At 35.9% G+C, this 14,686-nt stretch overlaps 1 protein-coding gene across 1 annotated transcript in view; it reads right to left on the reverse strand.

Annotated features, from left to right (window-relative positions):
- LOC105819537 (lymphocyte antigen 75) overlaps positions 1–14,686 on the reverse strand; it is a 145,098-nt gene that overhangs the window by 49,556 nt on the left and 80,856 nt on the right. Inside the window, 6 exon segments of the mRNA XM_012655813.1 lie at positions 660–886; positions 3,274–3,468; positions 7,503–7,619; positions 8,834–9,001; positions 10,441–10,606; positions 14,362–14,588. Coding sequence (XP_012511267.1) covers positions 660–886; positions 3,274–3,468; positions 7,503–7,619; positions 8,834–9,001; positions 10,441–10,606; positions 14,362–14,588 — 1,100 coding nt within the window.

A 14,686-nucleotide genomic window follows, 5' to 3' on the forward strand; every position in this document is an offset into this window, starting at 1 on the left:
TAATCTCAATAGATGACTATTTTTTTTTTACCAGACATTACTATAAGTACATAAATGTACCAATTAATAGGATTGAAATTGTGGCACAGAAAATGTGTTTATCAGCAGAAGACTAATCTTAAATAGTGCTAATTTCTAGGTGAAAAGTGAGAAGAAAGTATAAATTTATTAGTCCTAACCTTGTTAAGAATTTTAGTTGGCACTTTATATAAATTTTTGTGTTAAAATCTCAATGAAAATATTATTGCCCCAATTTTATAGATGAGGAAATAAGGTTGCAAAGGTTAAACAACTTGCTCATGATCACCCAGCACATTAACGGAAGATCTGCCACTAGTATTGAAACTCAGGTTTTTTTGATTCTATGCTTTTCATCAGATTTCCAATTAGTCTTCCCCAAATTGACTACAGAAATATTGTTGATACATTATATTAATCTATTGCGCCCTTGGGTTGGCCTGGCCATTTGCCCTAGTGCATTCTACAAATAAAATTTTTTATTTGTTCTATGTTGTAAAAGGTAAGAAAGCACTATGCTTTGCAAACTGAATCCTAGGACTTAATATGATGCTGTACTCTGAATTAATATTTTATGCTCAAATTTCCAATCTTCAAAGTGACAGATTTGAAAAGTTTCTAGAAAACAAAGCAAGACTTACGTCATGACTTGAGAGCCCAACCCATAGTGGAAATCCATCGCGTTTTACAATATCCTCCAGAAAGAGCTGGCCATTTTGGTTATGAACACTTGCCAAATAACCTCCACTTTGAGAACACGTGTTTAATGCTTCATACCATGTTACCTTTTTTTGAATAACATTATAAACATCATCTTCATATGGAATAAACTGTGGCAGTGTAGCATTATATTCTTCTTTGTAGTCAACTATAATATTTAAATTAAAAGGGCTGGTGATTACATTATTTCAAAATACATATTTTGGATAAGATGACATGTCATCATTTCAAAAGTTAAATAAAACTGGGTTTCTCATTAATAAGGGAGGTCAAATGCATACTTTATTTTACTTATTGCTATAGCACATATCATAGGCTCTTAAATATTACAATTGTCTGGATGATTAAAAAAATGCATAAACATAGTCTTTCATTTAAGGGGCTCACATATTAGTTGGAGACAGAAAAAAACAATACCTGAAATGATGGCAAAACTATTAACTACTAGGAAATGTGAGACTGACTAGAGGTTCTTCAGAATTAGAGGAGTCAGGAAGCCTGCTTGATAAACCGGATCTCAAGGGTTAGGTGAAATTAAGACTAAAAAGAAATAAGGTAACCAGAAAGTAAGGAAGTACTAAAAACAAACAAACAAGAACAATACAATGATGAGGGCATTTCAAGGGACATAGGAACCAAGCGAAAGAGCTCCCAATGGCCGAAGTTGGAATAATTTGAGCAAAGTATTAAATAATGTAGTATGTTAGATTATAATCCAAAGTATAAAATAAATAACCATGAGCCCATACTAGGTCTAGAGGGTTAGAGGAAAATAATAAAAAGAAGGTAACTAGAAAGTAAAGAAGTGCTAAAAACAAACTACAAACAACCACAAAACCACAATGATGAGGGTGTAAATAAGTGAATGAATACATTTTAAAATGAGAGAATATAGACAAATCTCCTGCACTGAAGAATTCTAAATAATTATATAGATAGCTCCCCCTTCCTCAGGAAGGTGGGGAATAACCCTCCAACCTGTAAGGATGGACTGAGCACAGCGACTTCCTGACAAGGAGAACAGTATGGAAAGGGGGAAAAAGAGGACCTTTACAGTAGAGAAACCTGACAAACACTACCTTGAGCCAAGTGGTCAAGGTTAAAATCAATAGTGATAAGTCACGTGGACAGTATGTACTGTTCATATGAACTGATGAGACTGCCACTTTACATCTGTGGTCTTCCCCCCCAGAACTCGTAACCCCAGTTTAATCATGAGCAAACACCAGCCGACCCAAACTGAGGGATGTTCTACAAAATACATGACCAGTGATCCTCAAAACTGTCAAGATCATCAAAAATAAGATAAGTCTGAGAAACCATCACAGCCAAGAGAAGCCCAAGGAGACACGATGACTGAATGTAATGTGGTGTCCTGGATGGGATCCTGAAGAGAAAAAGCACGTCAAAGAAAAACTAAGGAAATTTGAATAATGTATGGACTTTAGTTAATAATAATAAGGTATCAATATTAGTTTACCAGTTGTGAGAAATGTACCATACTAATGTAAGATGTCAATAATACAGGAAACTGTTTGTGGGCTGTATGGGAACTTTCTATACTATCTTTGCAACTTTTTTTTAAAATCTAAAGCTATTCTAAAATGAAAAGTTTATAAAAGAAATTAAAAAAAAAAAAGAAAGAAAGAAGGTGTAAATCTTCTCGACAGGAAAAAAACATAAATAAAGGTACAAATATGAGGATGGGCGCCCACTGTACATGGTACAATTTGGAGATCAGCCTGACTGAGAAAAAGATGCTTACTGAGCAAGAATGAGGAAAAATGGGGAAAAAAATGGGGGATAGGAGGGCCTAGAAATTAGGGATACAGACTTGTTTCTAGAGTCTCAAAAGATTACATGGACTCAAAGTAATTCAAAATAGGAATCCTTGGAGATTGTTGATGGCAACGGTCTTCAGGAAGTTAATCTGCAGCACTCTGAAGAGAGGCAATTAGCCAGGATGCTACCATGATAGGCTTTGTGTTAGCTGAGGGCTTAGAGCAAAGTGGTAGTAATGACATTTAAGCTGTGAAAAATTTTAAACTAATGTGCATTTTAAAGTAGATTTATTTAAGGATTAGGCAAGGTTGAGAGACATTCATTTTGCCTGGAATATCAAAACTCTACCCAAACCCACTTTCTTATTTGTAAAAATCCTATCTATCTTTCAGGGACCAACCAAGTTCCACCTCTTCCTGAAGGCATCCTTTATTTTCATTGTTCCTGTTTTCATTGATCACATTTGATTGACTTCCCAACAAATTTAAGTCTGTACCAAATAATCTAAGACTAACCTATATAAAATAATTACAAAGAATTTAATGCTATCTCTCCACCTACATTTTACTCTTTGAGGTCAAGACTGTGACACCAGGGTCCTTGTCTTCCTTCCTCCATGACCTCTGTAGCACCTTGTGTAGGACTGAATACAGAGGAAGCATTAAAAAATCATGATTGCATGATTCCCCCCGCGGGACTAATGGCCTTATATTCTCTTTTCCTGGAGTTAAAACTCTACATTAGCATACTTACCCATTTCAATTTTACAAGCAAGAATGATGTGCTGGTGAAAATAAAATGTTTCTTCATTAACATTAAAGGTTTGAATATCCCAGAAGCCATCAGTACTCAAACCGACCCAAAACTTGCCATTCTTTATAGTTGGTCTTCCTTCTCTCCAGTGTGTATAGGACAGCATAGTCTTATCAAACCACACGAAAGAATTATCTGGAGAAAAAATATTTTTTTTCCTATGATTAGAGATTAAATTAAGACTTGAATTATAGTTTTAAGGTTCATATTTCAAACTCAACTTATTTTATTTTTCCTTTCCCCATCTTTTAAAAGGTTGCATGATTATGTATAACCCTTTAAAATATTTTCTGATTATAACAGTAAATCATGCTTATTTTTAATTTGGAAAATATATATATTATAAATATAAAAATTAAAATGTACCTATAATTCCACCATCCTTCGATAATAACACTGTTATTTTTTCACCAAATATCCATTTCTCTTGCATATGTGTTTAATTACAATGAAAATGAATGTAATTATTTTATTAAAAAATCATTGATATATTCCAAAATTAGTGACAGAAATCTCTTCTTTGGACATAAACTGTACACAATTGTGCATACTATGGTCAATTGATTTTTAAGAAGGATGCCAAGACAATTCAATCTGGAAAGAATAGTCTGTTAAACAAATGGTGCTGGACAATTAGATATCCACATGCAAAAAAAAAAAATAATGAAGTTGGAGCCCCTCCTTTCACCATATATAAAAATTAACTCAAAATGGATTACGGGCCTAAATGTAAGAGCTAAAGCTATAAAACCCTTAGAAGAAAACATAGGATTAACTGTTCATGACTCTGCAGTAAGTAAAGCCTTCTTAGATATGAACAAGTGGCAAAAGAAAAAAATAGATAAATTGGACTTCATCAAAACTAAAACTTTTGTGCTATCAAGAAAGTGATGGGAGAAAATATTTGCAAATCATTTATTTGACAAGGGATGTAGATATAAAATATATAAACAACAATTAAAAAAGACAACTCTATTTTAAAATGGGCAAAAGATATGAATAGAGATTTCTCCAAAGATGATATACAAATATCTACTAAGCACATGAGAAGATGCTTAACATCATTAACCATCAGGGAAATGCAATAATTCAATGAGCTATCACTTCACACCCAGTTGAATGGCTATAATCAAAAAGGCAGATTAAACAAATGTTGGCATAGATATGAAGAAATTGGAACTCTCATACGCCACTTTTGGGAATGGAAAATGGTAGCTGCTTTGGAAAACAGTCTGGCAGTTCTTTGAAGGGTGAAACAAAAGACCCAGCAATTTTGATCCTAGATGTATACCCAAGAGACATGAAAACATGTCCATATAAAAACTTATACATAAATATTCACAGGAGCATTATTGATAATAACCAAAAAGGTAAAAACAACTTAAATGCCCATCAACTGATAAATAGATAAATAAAATGTGATATATCTGCAGAATGGAATATTATTCAGCCATAAGTAGAAAATAATGTACTGATACATGATGCAATAAGAGTGAATTTTGAAACTTTAAGCTAAGTAGAAGAAGCCAGTCACCAAAAATAAATAAATAAATAAAAATTCACATATTGTATGATCCCATTTATATGAAATGTATAGCATAGACAATCTACAGAGACAGAAAGTAGATCAGTGGTTGCTGATGACTAGGAGAGGGGTAGCAAATAGGAAGGGAATGCTACAGGCTATTGTGGTTTCTTTTTAGGGTAGTGATGGTTGCAAAACTCTGTGACTATACTGAAAATCATTAAATTGTGCACCTCAAATGTCTGCATTGAATGGTATGGGAAAATGTCTCAATGAAGCTTTTGAAAAAAAAGTTGCTAGGCCTATCAAAATTATAAATTGGTATAAAGAGTGATGCCATCATTACCTACATATACCTGATGCCCTGATTACCATCTCTCAAAGCAACAGATCTAGACATATGCATGCGGCAATGACCCACTACAAGTACTGTGCATATATTTGGCTCTTGCTTGCTGCTTTATGTCACTGCACGCCTCCCATGCCTCTTTCCCTCTCCCAAACTGCAAAGTTATTGATTTTCTGATCAACACAATGTGCAATGGTATCTTTCTAAAGTTGGTATAAGAAAGGGTCACTTTTTCACTTGGCTTGAAGTATCTCTTAGTTGACATCTCTTAGTGGTTTCTCTTAGTAATTTCTATTCATGGTCCTACTGTTAAAAAGTCAAGAATGTTTTAAAAAACAAAATCCTTTGTATAGGTGCTATATACAATTAAATATTCTGTAAGTATATTGAAATAACTAAAAACGCTGACTTAGGGATGTAAATTGAGTCAGTAAGAATTATATTTAAAGCAAATTACTATTTGCTTGCAATATCTTTCTATGTGTTCCTCCTATCTCTATACATTTTAATAGAAATTTTGTTACTTATACGTTTTATAAGAAGACAATTAAAAGAAAGTCTTCATATCTGAAAAACAAAATCCTTTGTATAGGTGCTATATACAATTAAATATTCTGTAAGTATATTGAAATAACTAAAAACACTGACTTAGGGATGTAAATTGAGTCAGTAAGAATTATATTTAAAGCAAATTACTATTTGCTTGCAATATCTTTCTATGTGTTCCTCCTATGTCTATACATTTTAATAGAAATTTTGTTACTTATACGTTTTATAAGAAGACAATTAAAAGAAAGTCTTCATATCTGAAAATGCTTTTTCAGAATATAGAATACATTTTCAATCATTTCTGATAATATAACTACAAAGTACACCAGAGGATAAAATTTAAGTCTCTATATCCTGGGTATGGTCTCCATTGCTCAATACAAGACCACTGTTTCTTCAGTGGCTTTCAGGTAAAGCCTGGGAACTTTCCTCCTAGTTTCTCTCCATTGTTTTTCTCACTCCTAACTTTAAGCGTACTCAAGTGTCATTGGAGAAAAGACTTAGACCAATTAAGTCCTATGGTGATGGACTTATCCTCAACTGGCAATGCAAGTCTTCTCTATTGCTTGATAGTTTAATTTTGATTAACTCATCTGCAAACCATAAACATTTAAGAAAACCTTGGCAACAGTAAGAAATAGGTAGCAAAGGAGAAGCCTGTTTTTACTAATAAAATGGTCAGAGTTGAGTAATTTAGCTTCTTTTGCTATTCTACCTCTGGCTGTCATTGTTCTGTGCCCCTTATTAAACCCTTTTTAGAGTAAATTTATGCTTTTGATGCTTTATGCTGACAATAAATTTTCCTAAATCCAAAACCTCTATGATTTTCAGGTCATCTCTGAGAATCTTTCTAAATTGGTCTTGTTTCCCCTATATTGGACTCTATGTTTTTAAAAATTTCATATTAATCACATTTGGATTTGTGGTATTTAGTCCAAATTTTAATATTCTATCCCATTATCAGACCATGTGTTTCATTTTTCTAATGCTTACCATATGTATACCCCAAGCCAATGTTATAAACCCAAAGGTGCAACATTAATAGAAGAATGATTCTATTCTTGCACATCCCACATAGTTAGTAGAGACATAAATATTGGAGATTTATTTGGGAGTGTGATCATTTTTAGTTAGTCTTGAGTTGCTAGAAGGAAGAGTGAAGCAAGGAAATTATTTTCTACCATTTAACTCTAAACTTAGTAGTAAAGGTATTTTAATAGCAGAGCAGGCCAGGTGCGGTGGCTCATGCCTGTAATCCTAGCTCTCTGGGAGGCAGAGGCAGACGGATTGTTTGAGCTCAGGAGTTCGAAACCAGCCTGAGCAAGAGCGAGACCCCGTCTCTACTAAAAATAGAAAGAAATTAATCGGACAACTAAAAATATATAGAAAAAATTAGCCGGGCATGGTGTGGCGCATGCCTGTAGTCCCAGCTACTTGGGAGGCTGAGGCAGAAGGATTGCTTGAGCCCAGGAGTTTGAGGTTGTTGTGAGCTAGGCTGACGCCACAGCACTCACTCTAGCCCGGGCAACAAAAGCGAGACTCTGTCTCAAAAAAAAAAAAAAAAAAATAGCAGAGCAGAGACACAAAAACTGTCTTGGTATTTACATAAGTTATATTAAGTACATAATTATACTTTTATATATTGATAAATATGTACTTTGAAGAATTATACTTTTATAGCTTGATAAATAGGTTATAATGAAGTATGAATACAAATAGAGAAAAATCAATGGATTTATAACTTACTTTCATAAGTTATTCCTAACATGACCCATGAAGCCATATGATTGAAGTATAGAAGTTGCTCAAGAACAAAGTTATTCTCATTTTCATTTCGAATACTCAGAATATGTGATTTTGGATCTGTTAAATAAAAAATAACCAATAATTTTAATAATTACTTACCCAGAACATTTTACTTTATTTTATAGATTTACAAAATTCTATTTCCCAGCTTAATGTACTCTAAAACTTAAACAATATTGGAAAATTAGAAAGACATGTAAATTAAAACCATCTTGTACTAAAATGAATAGGTTAAGAAGTTTTCAAACATTTTGGTGTTAAATTCGATCTTACAGTATGGTGGAAGACTAGTAGCTGAATAGAGAATTTAAAATGCTGATTCACTTCACTTTCCCCCCATTTAAAGATCACTTTAGTTGATACAAATCCACCCATGTTAATGCTATCCTGTCAAAGTTATTCTATAAGGAATAAAACCTCTTGAACAGCTATAAACCGTATCTTCCTTTTCCTTAGAGATCACTATTATATTAGGGTTAAAAAGGGTAATATTTCCCAAAGTGTGTTCCTCAGGAAATTAACAAGCGGGTCCCTCAGAAAAGGTCTACATGGATAAAAAGTTTGCAAACATTGGTTTAAACAAAGTCAAACTTTGTTAATTTATGCCAGTTTTTCATAAAGTGCATGCTAATGTATTAATACATTTGATAATGTTCAATAAAAGCTATGGTATCTAGTGTTTCTCAACCTTATACTTTTTCAACTTATTCTTTTTCTAAGGATTTCTTTCCCCAGAACATCTCTCAAGACTAGCATTACACAGAGCACACTTTGGGGAATAACGGTTTGATATTTTCCATAGGAACTTTCCACAAAGTTCATAGTTCCATTGTTCATAATCCTCAGTGGATCTCACAGGAATTATCTCAAGAGTCTTGAGAGCTGAACATGTGAAATGTGTATTTCTTTACACATAGCTGCTTCTTTGTGGCACATCTAAGCTTTCAACCACTCAGACTAACCTATTTTCACTTACCCACAACCTAGCTTGATTTAACATCCAGTTCTCTACTCTCTTGTGTCACCTCTTTTCCTTCTGAAGGAGAACCCATCTTGTTAACACACACAAAGAGCAGTTCTCCAATAAATGAGTAAAGAGGTTAATCCTATACTTTCCGTTTTAACTAAACAGAAATTTTAATACTTTGTCGTTGATAATGCAGAAATAAGAAGATGAATATTTTTGAGATCTAGTTACTGGTGGTAATTAGAAATATTTATAACATGGGTGAGATTTAAAAAAATATATAATGACAGTATACTATACTTACTTAGTTTCTGGCATTTAGAATGAACTTCATCCTGTGTCGTTGCCATATGTGTATTCTTTGTTACCATGAAATTGTAGCAACAGTTCTGAAATGGTATCCATGGAGTATTTAGAATGGTAGATGGACATTTAACACTGTAAACTGGTTTTACCTCTTTTTCAGTCTCATCTAGAAAAAGGGTCGATGATAAGAATTCCAATTTCAGATATAAATGTTAAATCCTGTTCATAGCCATTAAACTCGATTTGAAGGGAACATCAGGGAGCCAAGAACTAATAGCCTGGTGAAGCTTGTTATCTGGTTGTACTCAAACACAGTGTACAGAAAGCCAGCTTTCTGTAGGAAGGAGGTCATGTGACACAATTTTCTTACCCCTGCTGTGGAGTGGAAGAATGTAAAAAATGAGGTGCTATTATGTTAAGTGCAGTTTCATTCTTCCTGTATTACCATATGTCAAGCACAAGGGGCCACCTCAGAGAAACTACATGAACATATTCATTATTAATAGGCACTTAACTATAACTTTGAGAATTCATTTTCAAGTTTCTGCCTACTGACAGCTCTAATTTTAAAGGAACATTTTAATGAAATACTTGATGCTCTAAATAAGTTATTGCTTTAACCAAATCAAACAGAAATATTGCTTAAAATCTGGCATCTAGAAAAGCTGATTATGTTTTTCATTTTATGAAAAGGCCATACATTCAAAAAGATGCAAATATAGATATGCTCTGCTCAAAATAAATCAAACCGGTTTAATATGAAGTAGGGATCGTTCAGTATTTCTCCCAGCTCACAACATAGCACACTTTGGGCAATATCCCCTTTGTCGGTGAAGTAGCATCTTCTTTCTACCACAAACCCACAGATGTGGTCCTCTGACAGTTGTAAGTCCACTTACCTCTGAATGGGCTAGAGATTGCGTACCTGACTCAGGCTAAGTTCATCAGATTCTCTCTAAGGATTTGAAAAGTAGAATTTTGAAATTGACAACTCATCTCCACTTACAGTTGTAACTGAAAGCTGCAGAGCTGCCATGTTCCACCAGCGCAGAGAGAGGCTAAAGCACATTAAAAGAAAAGTGCAGATCCACAGAGGGGTGGACGAGGGTATCTCTGGGTGCCTGACTCCCATTCCCCCAATTTCCATTTGGGGGTTCTAAATTTCACGTTGTCTTAAACTAGCTTGAGCTGGTTGCTGTTACTTGCCACCAACTGTGGCACCAACTAACAGTGGCTCAATAAAGTAATGATAGTTGTGATGTTAAGAATTATGACAGAATTCCCACAAATATAAATTTCCTATAACAATATGAATATAACATATATGCAAAAGAGGCTAAGTAACAATAAGACAATACTCAAGTGTCAACCACCATTGTTTTAAAGATAAAACATGTCTAAAATAACTCACTAATAACAAAATATTTAATATATAATAACTATCTGAATATAAATTTTCACAACAAATTTTGTTGTCAAAAGGGCATGATTATAATTCCTTTGCAAATCCAAAACCAGATTTTATAAAACTACTCCCTGGAAATTTTACTACTCATGAGATTGATGATAATAATTTAAGAATTAAAATATTTAAAATTCATATACTTCCTGGATAGTAGCATATAGCGCCTGGCTGATTATCATTGCAATCCGCTGTTTTCCAGAATCCATCAGTGTCTAACATTACACAGTCTTCAAGTTGCTCATTATCTTCAGCCCAGCGACTAAAATGTAGACGTTTCCCATCTGACCAACCAAAGTTGAGTTCATCCTGTAAGGATCAGAAATACATTTCAAGTGACAATATTCATGTTATCACTTTGTATTATTTTGACCCTAATGGTCAATATAACGACTTTTAATTTTATTTTATATTGAACATACACATAGCATTTACTATGTGCCAGGCATTGTTCTAAGTGCTTTACAAATACTGACTTATTTAATCCTCATAACAACCATATGAGAGAGGTACTATAATTACCTCCACTTTACAGGAGAGGAAGCTAAAGGTGTGTAACTTGTGCAAGTCGCACAGAATATAAACTACAGTGCTAAGACTCTAATCCAGGCTGTCAGCCCCTAGAGTCTATGTCCCAACCATTACGCTTTGCTGCTATACATAATTGGAACTGTTGGTGGTTGGAAATCAGAAAACTAAATTGAAGTAAGGACCACTGTGAGAGCTGATTAAACCCAAGACAACATGGAGAAGTAGAAAGAGCATGAGCTTCGGAGACAAGCATGGCTGGTTTTGAATCCTGTTTCAGTCACTCACTAGCTTTTGATTTCTGAGCCTACCTCTCCAAATTTCCATCCCGTCGTCCGTTAAACGCGTGCGGCAGTTGACTTCACAGGGCTAGAATTAATGGGATAACATGTAAAGCATGTATCCTAGTGGCCAGCTGGCACACAGAACTACATCAATGCTAGTTCCCTTCCTCTAGCCCCTCAGGCCTTGTGGATCTCATACCTCTGTTTTCACACTTGACTTTGGGGAGAAGCTACTTCATTCACCATATTATGTTGTGTGCTAGAAATCTGTGTACATCTGTCTTTACAACCTGACGAGGGCCTGACCACCCACCTAGGTACAGGGGATGGATTACGGGGTACAGGTCTGTCTGAGCTTCCCACAGTGCCACCAGAGCACCAGGCCTTCCATACCAATGCTGGCCCAATCGACACACTGAGCTAAGCTTTCCTGAGGCCTAAAGCAATTTGCACCACTAGTTTATTTGGAATATTGAGCAAAGGCCACACATGAGTCTCCTTAGTAAACCATAAACAGCAAATACAGTCAAGCCTCAACACCACCAGCTGCCTCATTCTGAATTGTTAGAGACCAGAGTTCCAGCTGTAACCCTGGGCCAGTTCATCCCTAAGCCATCGTGGCCTCAAATGTGCCTGCACTGTTGTCTGTACTGCCCTGTACTTCTCCTTTGCTGTCCTCCCCCTGGCCCCTGGCCCTGGGCCTTTGGACTTTCCATTCCATCCTACATAAATCATCCCACACCTTCTATCTCTTTACTGAATACAAACTCTCTTTATTAAGACTATAAATATCTCTTTACTAAATTCTTGACCTTAATCGATCTTAATTTAAATCTGGCTTTTCCAAGGGAATAACCTCCTTTCAGCACCCACAAGGGAAGGCTGTTTGTTCTTCCATTCTCAGATACCACAGGGCTAGGAGAAAGCGGTAGTAGGCATTTTTATCTCCTTCAGTCGCTTCCTTTGAGGTTGAAGCCCTTCTTATCACTGCAAACTCCGCAGAATCCTCCCCTCTCTTGGACCTTCGCTGAGGACTTGGCCCTCTTGCTCGCTCCTGACTTTTACTAAGGAAATGCCACATCTTGCTCTGTCCCCCTGGCCCTACCATTGACGTAGGGATGTCTGGGTTCAGTGGATGGCACACCAGTCTCAAGCCTTCTTGACTTCCTCTCATTCCATGTATTTTTACTTCTATGTACTTGAGTGACCCCGGCCATAGACACACTCCGTACTTTGTATGACCCTAAGCTGCTGCACCTCAGACCCTGTAAACACGCCTTAGGCCAACATCTTTTTCTGCATTGATTTATACAAAAATGACTGGTCTTCCTCTCTGCAGACTGCTTGTTTCCTCCCCCCCCCACTACCCTGTGTCATTTTACTTAAGTAAAATCTTATATTGTTGCTATTTTGTTTAAAATCTTTCAATACCTTCTCATTGCTTTCAACATAAATTGTTATTTGTTAATATCCTGGCATGTTCCAAAAAATTAAGGCAGCTTATGAAGACACATAATAAACAGCTGCACTCAATATGTTAAAATTAAGGGTGAAAGGAAAAAAACTATAGGAAAATAGGATAAGAAATAAGATCAAAATCATTACGTGGGAGAAAAATGTTATAAAACAATCTGACCCCAATTGTCTTCAAAATAAATGTGTACATATAAGAATAACTTGAAGGATACATACCAAAATAAACCATATGTATCTTTAGGCACTGGGATTACAGGCAACTTTAATTTTCTTCTTCTTCTTCTTCTTTTTTTTTTTTTTGGAGACACTCTCACTTTGTCACCAGGCTAGAGTACAGTGGCATCATCATAGCTCACAGCAACCTCAGACTCCTGAGCTCAAGTGATCCTCCTGCCTCAGCCTCCCAAGTGGCTGAGACTACAGATGTGTACCACCACACCTGGCTAACTTTTCTATTTTTCTGTAGAGACAGAGTCTCACTATGTTGCCCAGGCTGGTCTTGAACTCCTGGGCTCAAATGATCCTCCCACCTCAGGTCCCAAAGTGCTGGGATTACAGGCATGAGCTACTGTTCCTGGCCTAATTTTCTTCTTTTACTTACTACACTTTACAAATTTTCTACAGTGACAATATTGCTTTTGTCTCAAAAGACTTAAGGTGATTGAAACTGGGAAATATAATAACTTATTACACTCTCACAATAGACACGACGAGTTTCAGACAAGAGAAAGCAAGTGAAAGCCATGCTATAAAAGAATTGATGCTCTGAGGGCTGGGTAAGCAGCTTCCTAATCACCCGGCTTGATTAAGGGTAAATTTTAAAATACCCAGAGGCTCAGAGAAACCATTCTGCAAGCCATTTTTAAATGCTACTTTTAATTGCACTTTTGGTAACAATTCTGGTTTATTCATCCATTCTCCAGGTCAATTCTGAGTTTGTGCTAGGACTAAATTGTCTTCAGTCACATTTTCTCCATGCAGCCCTAGACCCATCTTGGTATGTTGTGGTATCCCCTGGCTGAGAAAAGAGGCAAAAATAGCCTATAATCCCAACAGGAATACAACACCTTTATATTTTTTAAAAATCCCCTATTTAATGACAGCCCAAAGCTTCAGCTGTATAACTATCCCTGTTTGTGCAACATGCATTTGGTTAGTGTTGGGATAATTGGAGACTAGCATTCTTTGTTCAGCTATGAAATGAATGAGAATTACCCCAGACTTCTATCCAGATCAGCACTTGGATGGGATGAAACATTATTCTAATCCCTTTTTAAAGTAGCTTAATTTCACTCTGCTGACTTTTTTTTATTAGAGACAGAATCTTGCTATGTTCCCCAGGCTGGATTCGAACTCCTCAGCTCAAGCGATCCTCCAACTCTACTGATTTCGAAAGGGATAGAAAGGACACTTCAACACCATCCACAGTGTTTCCCATGCCCAGCCCCATCTGATGTTTAAATTCTTCCCTTCTTATCTTTTCCTTGGCTAAAGAGATGCCAGTTCCCGATTCTAGCTCAGTCTTTGATTAGAATAAATAAAAAGAAGTGCTCAAGCATACATGTCCACCAGAACCTTTTCCTCATTTCAACAATAACACACTAGATCTTTCAATAGTGGAAAGACAATTGCCACAAAAAGCCACATATTCCATGAAATTTACTGGAATAAAATTTTAAGATATACAGTTTCTTTTAGTGTGGTATCAGATGCCATGCACAATAAAAAACATTGCATCCCATTGCCTGGTCCTGACAGTTGGAACTGAAAACTTACATCCTGACTGGAGAGTCCAATCCACAAGGAAGAGTTGTGGAGGACGGCCTGCACGGTGAGGAACGCCTGGTGGTAAGGGTCCGTGATGCTCACCAGCTGCATGTTGTTTTTCAGACACTCCTTTTGAGCAGCGTGCCAAGTCAGAGTCTTTGGGATTATTTTGTACAGGTTATTTAGGTACTTTATAGTTTCTGAAGTATTCTGTAAGGTCTCTCTGCTTTTAATTTCTGTGTATAAAAGAAAACAAGTAACAGCAACAACAAACCTCTCCTCCCACTCTATAAGTCATGGGACCCTTTTTCAAATTTCTCCCCATACTACTCTA

This window comes from Propithecus coquereli, unplaced genomic scaffold, assembly GCF_000956105.1.
Source record: "Propithecus coquereli isolate 6110/MARCELLA unplaced genomic scaffold, Pcoq_1.0 Scaffold49, whole genome shotgun sequence".
Lineage (NCBI taxonomy): Eukaryota > Metazoa > Chordata > Mammalia > Primates > Indriidae > Propithecus > Propithecus coquereli.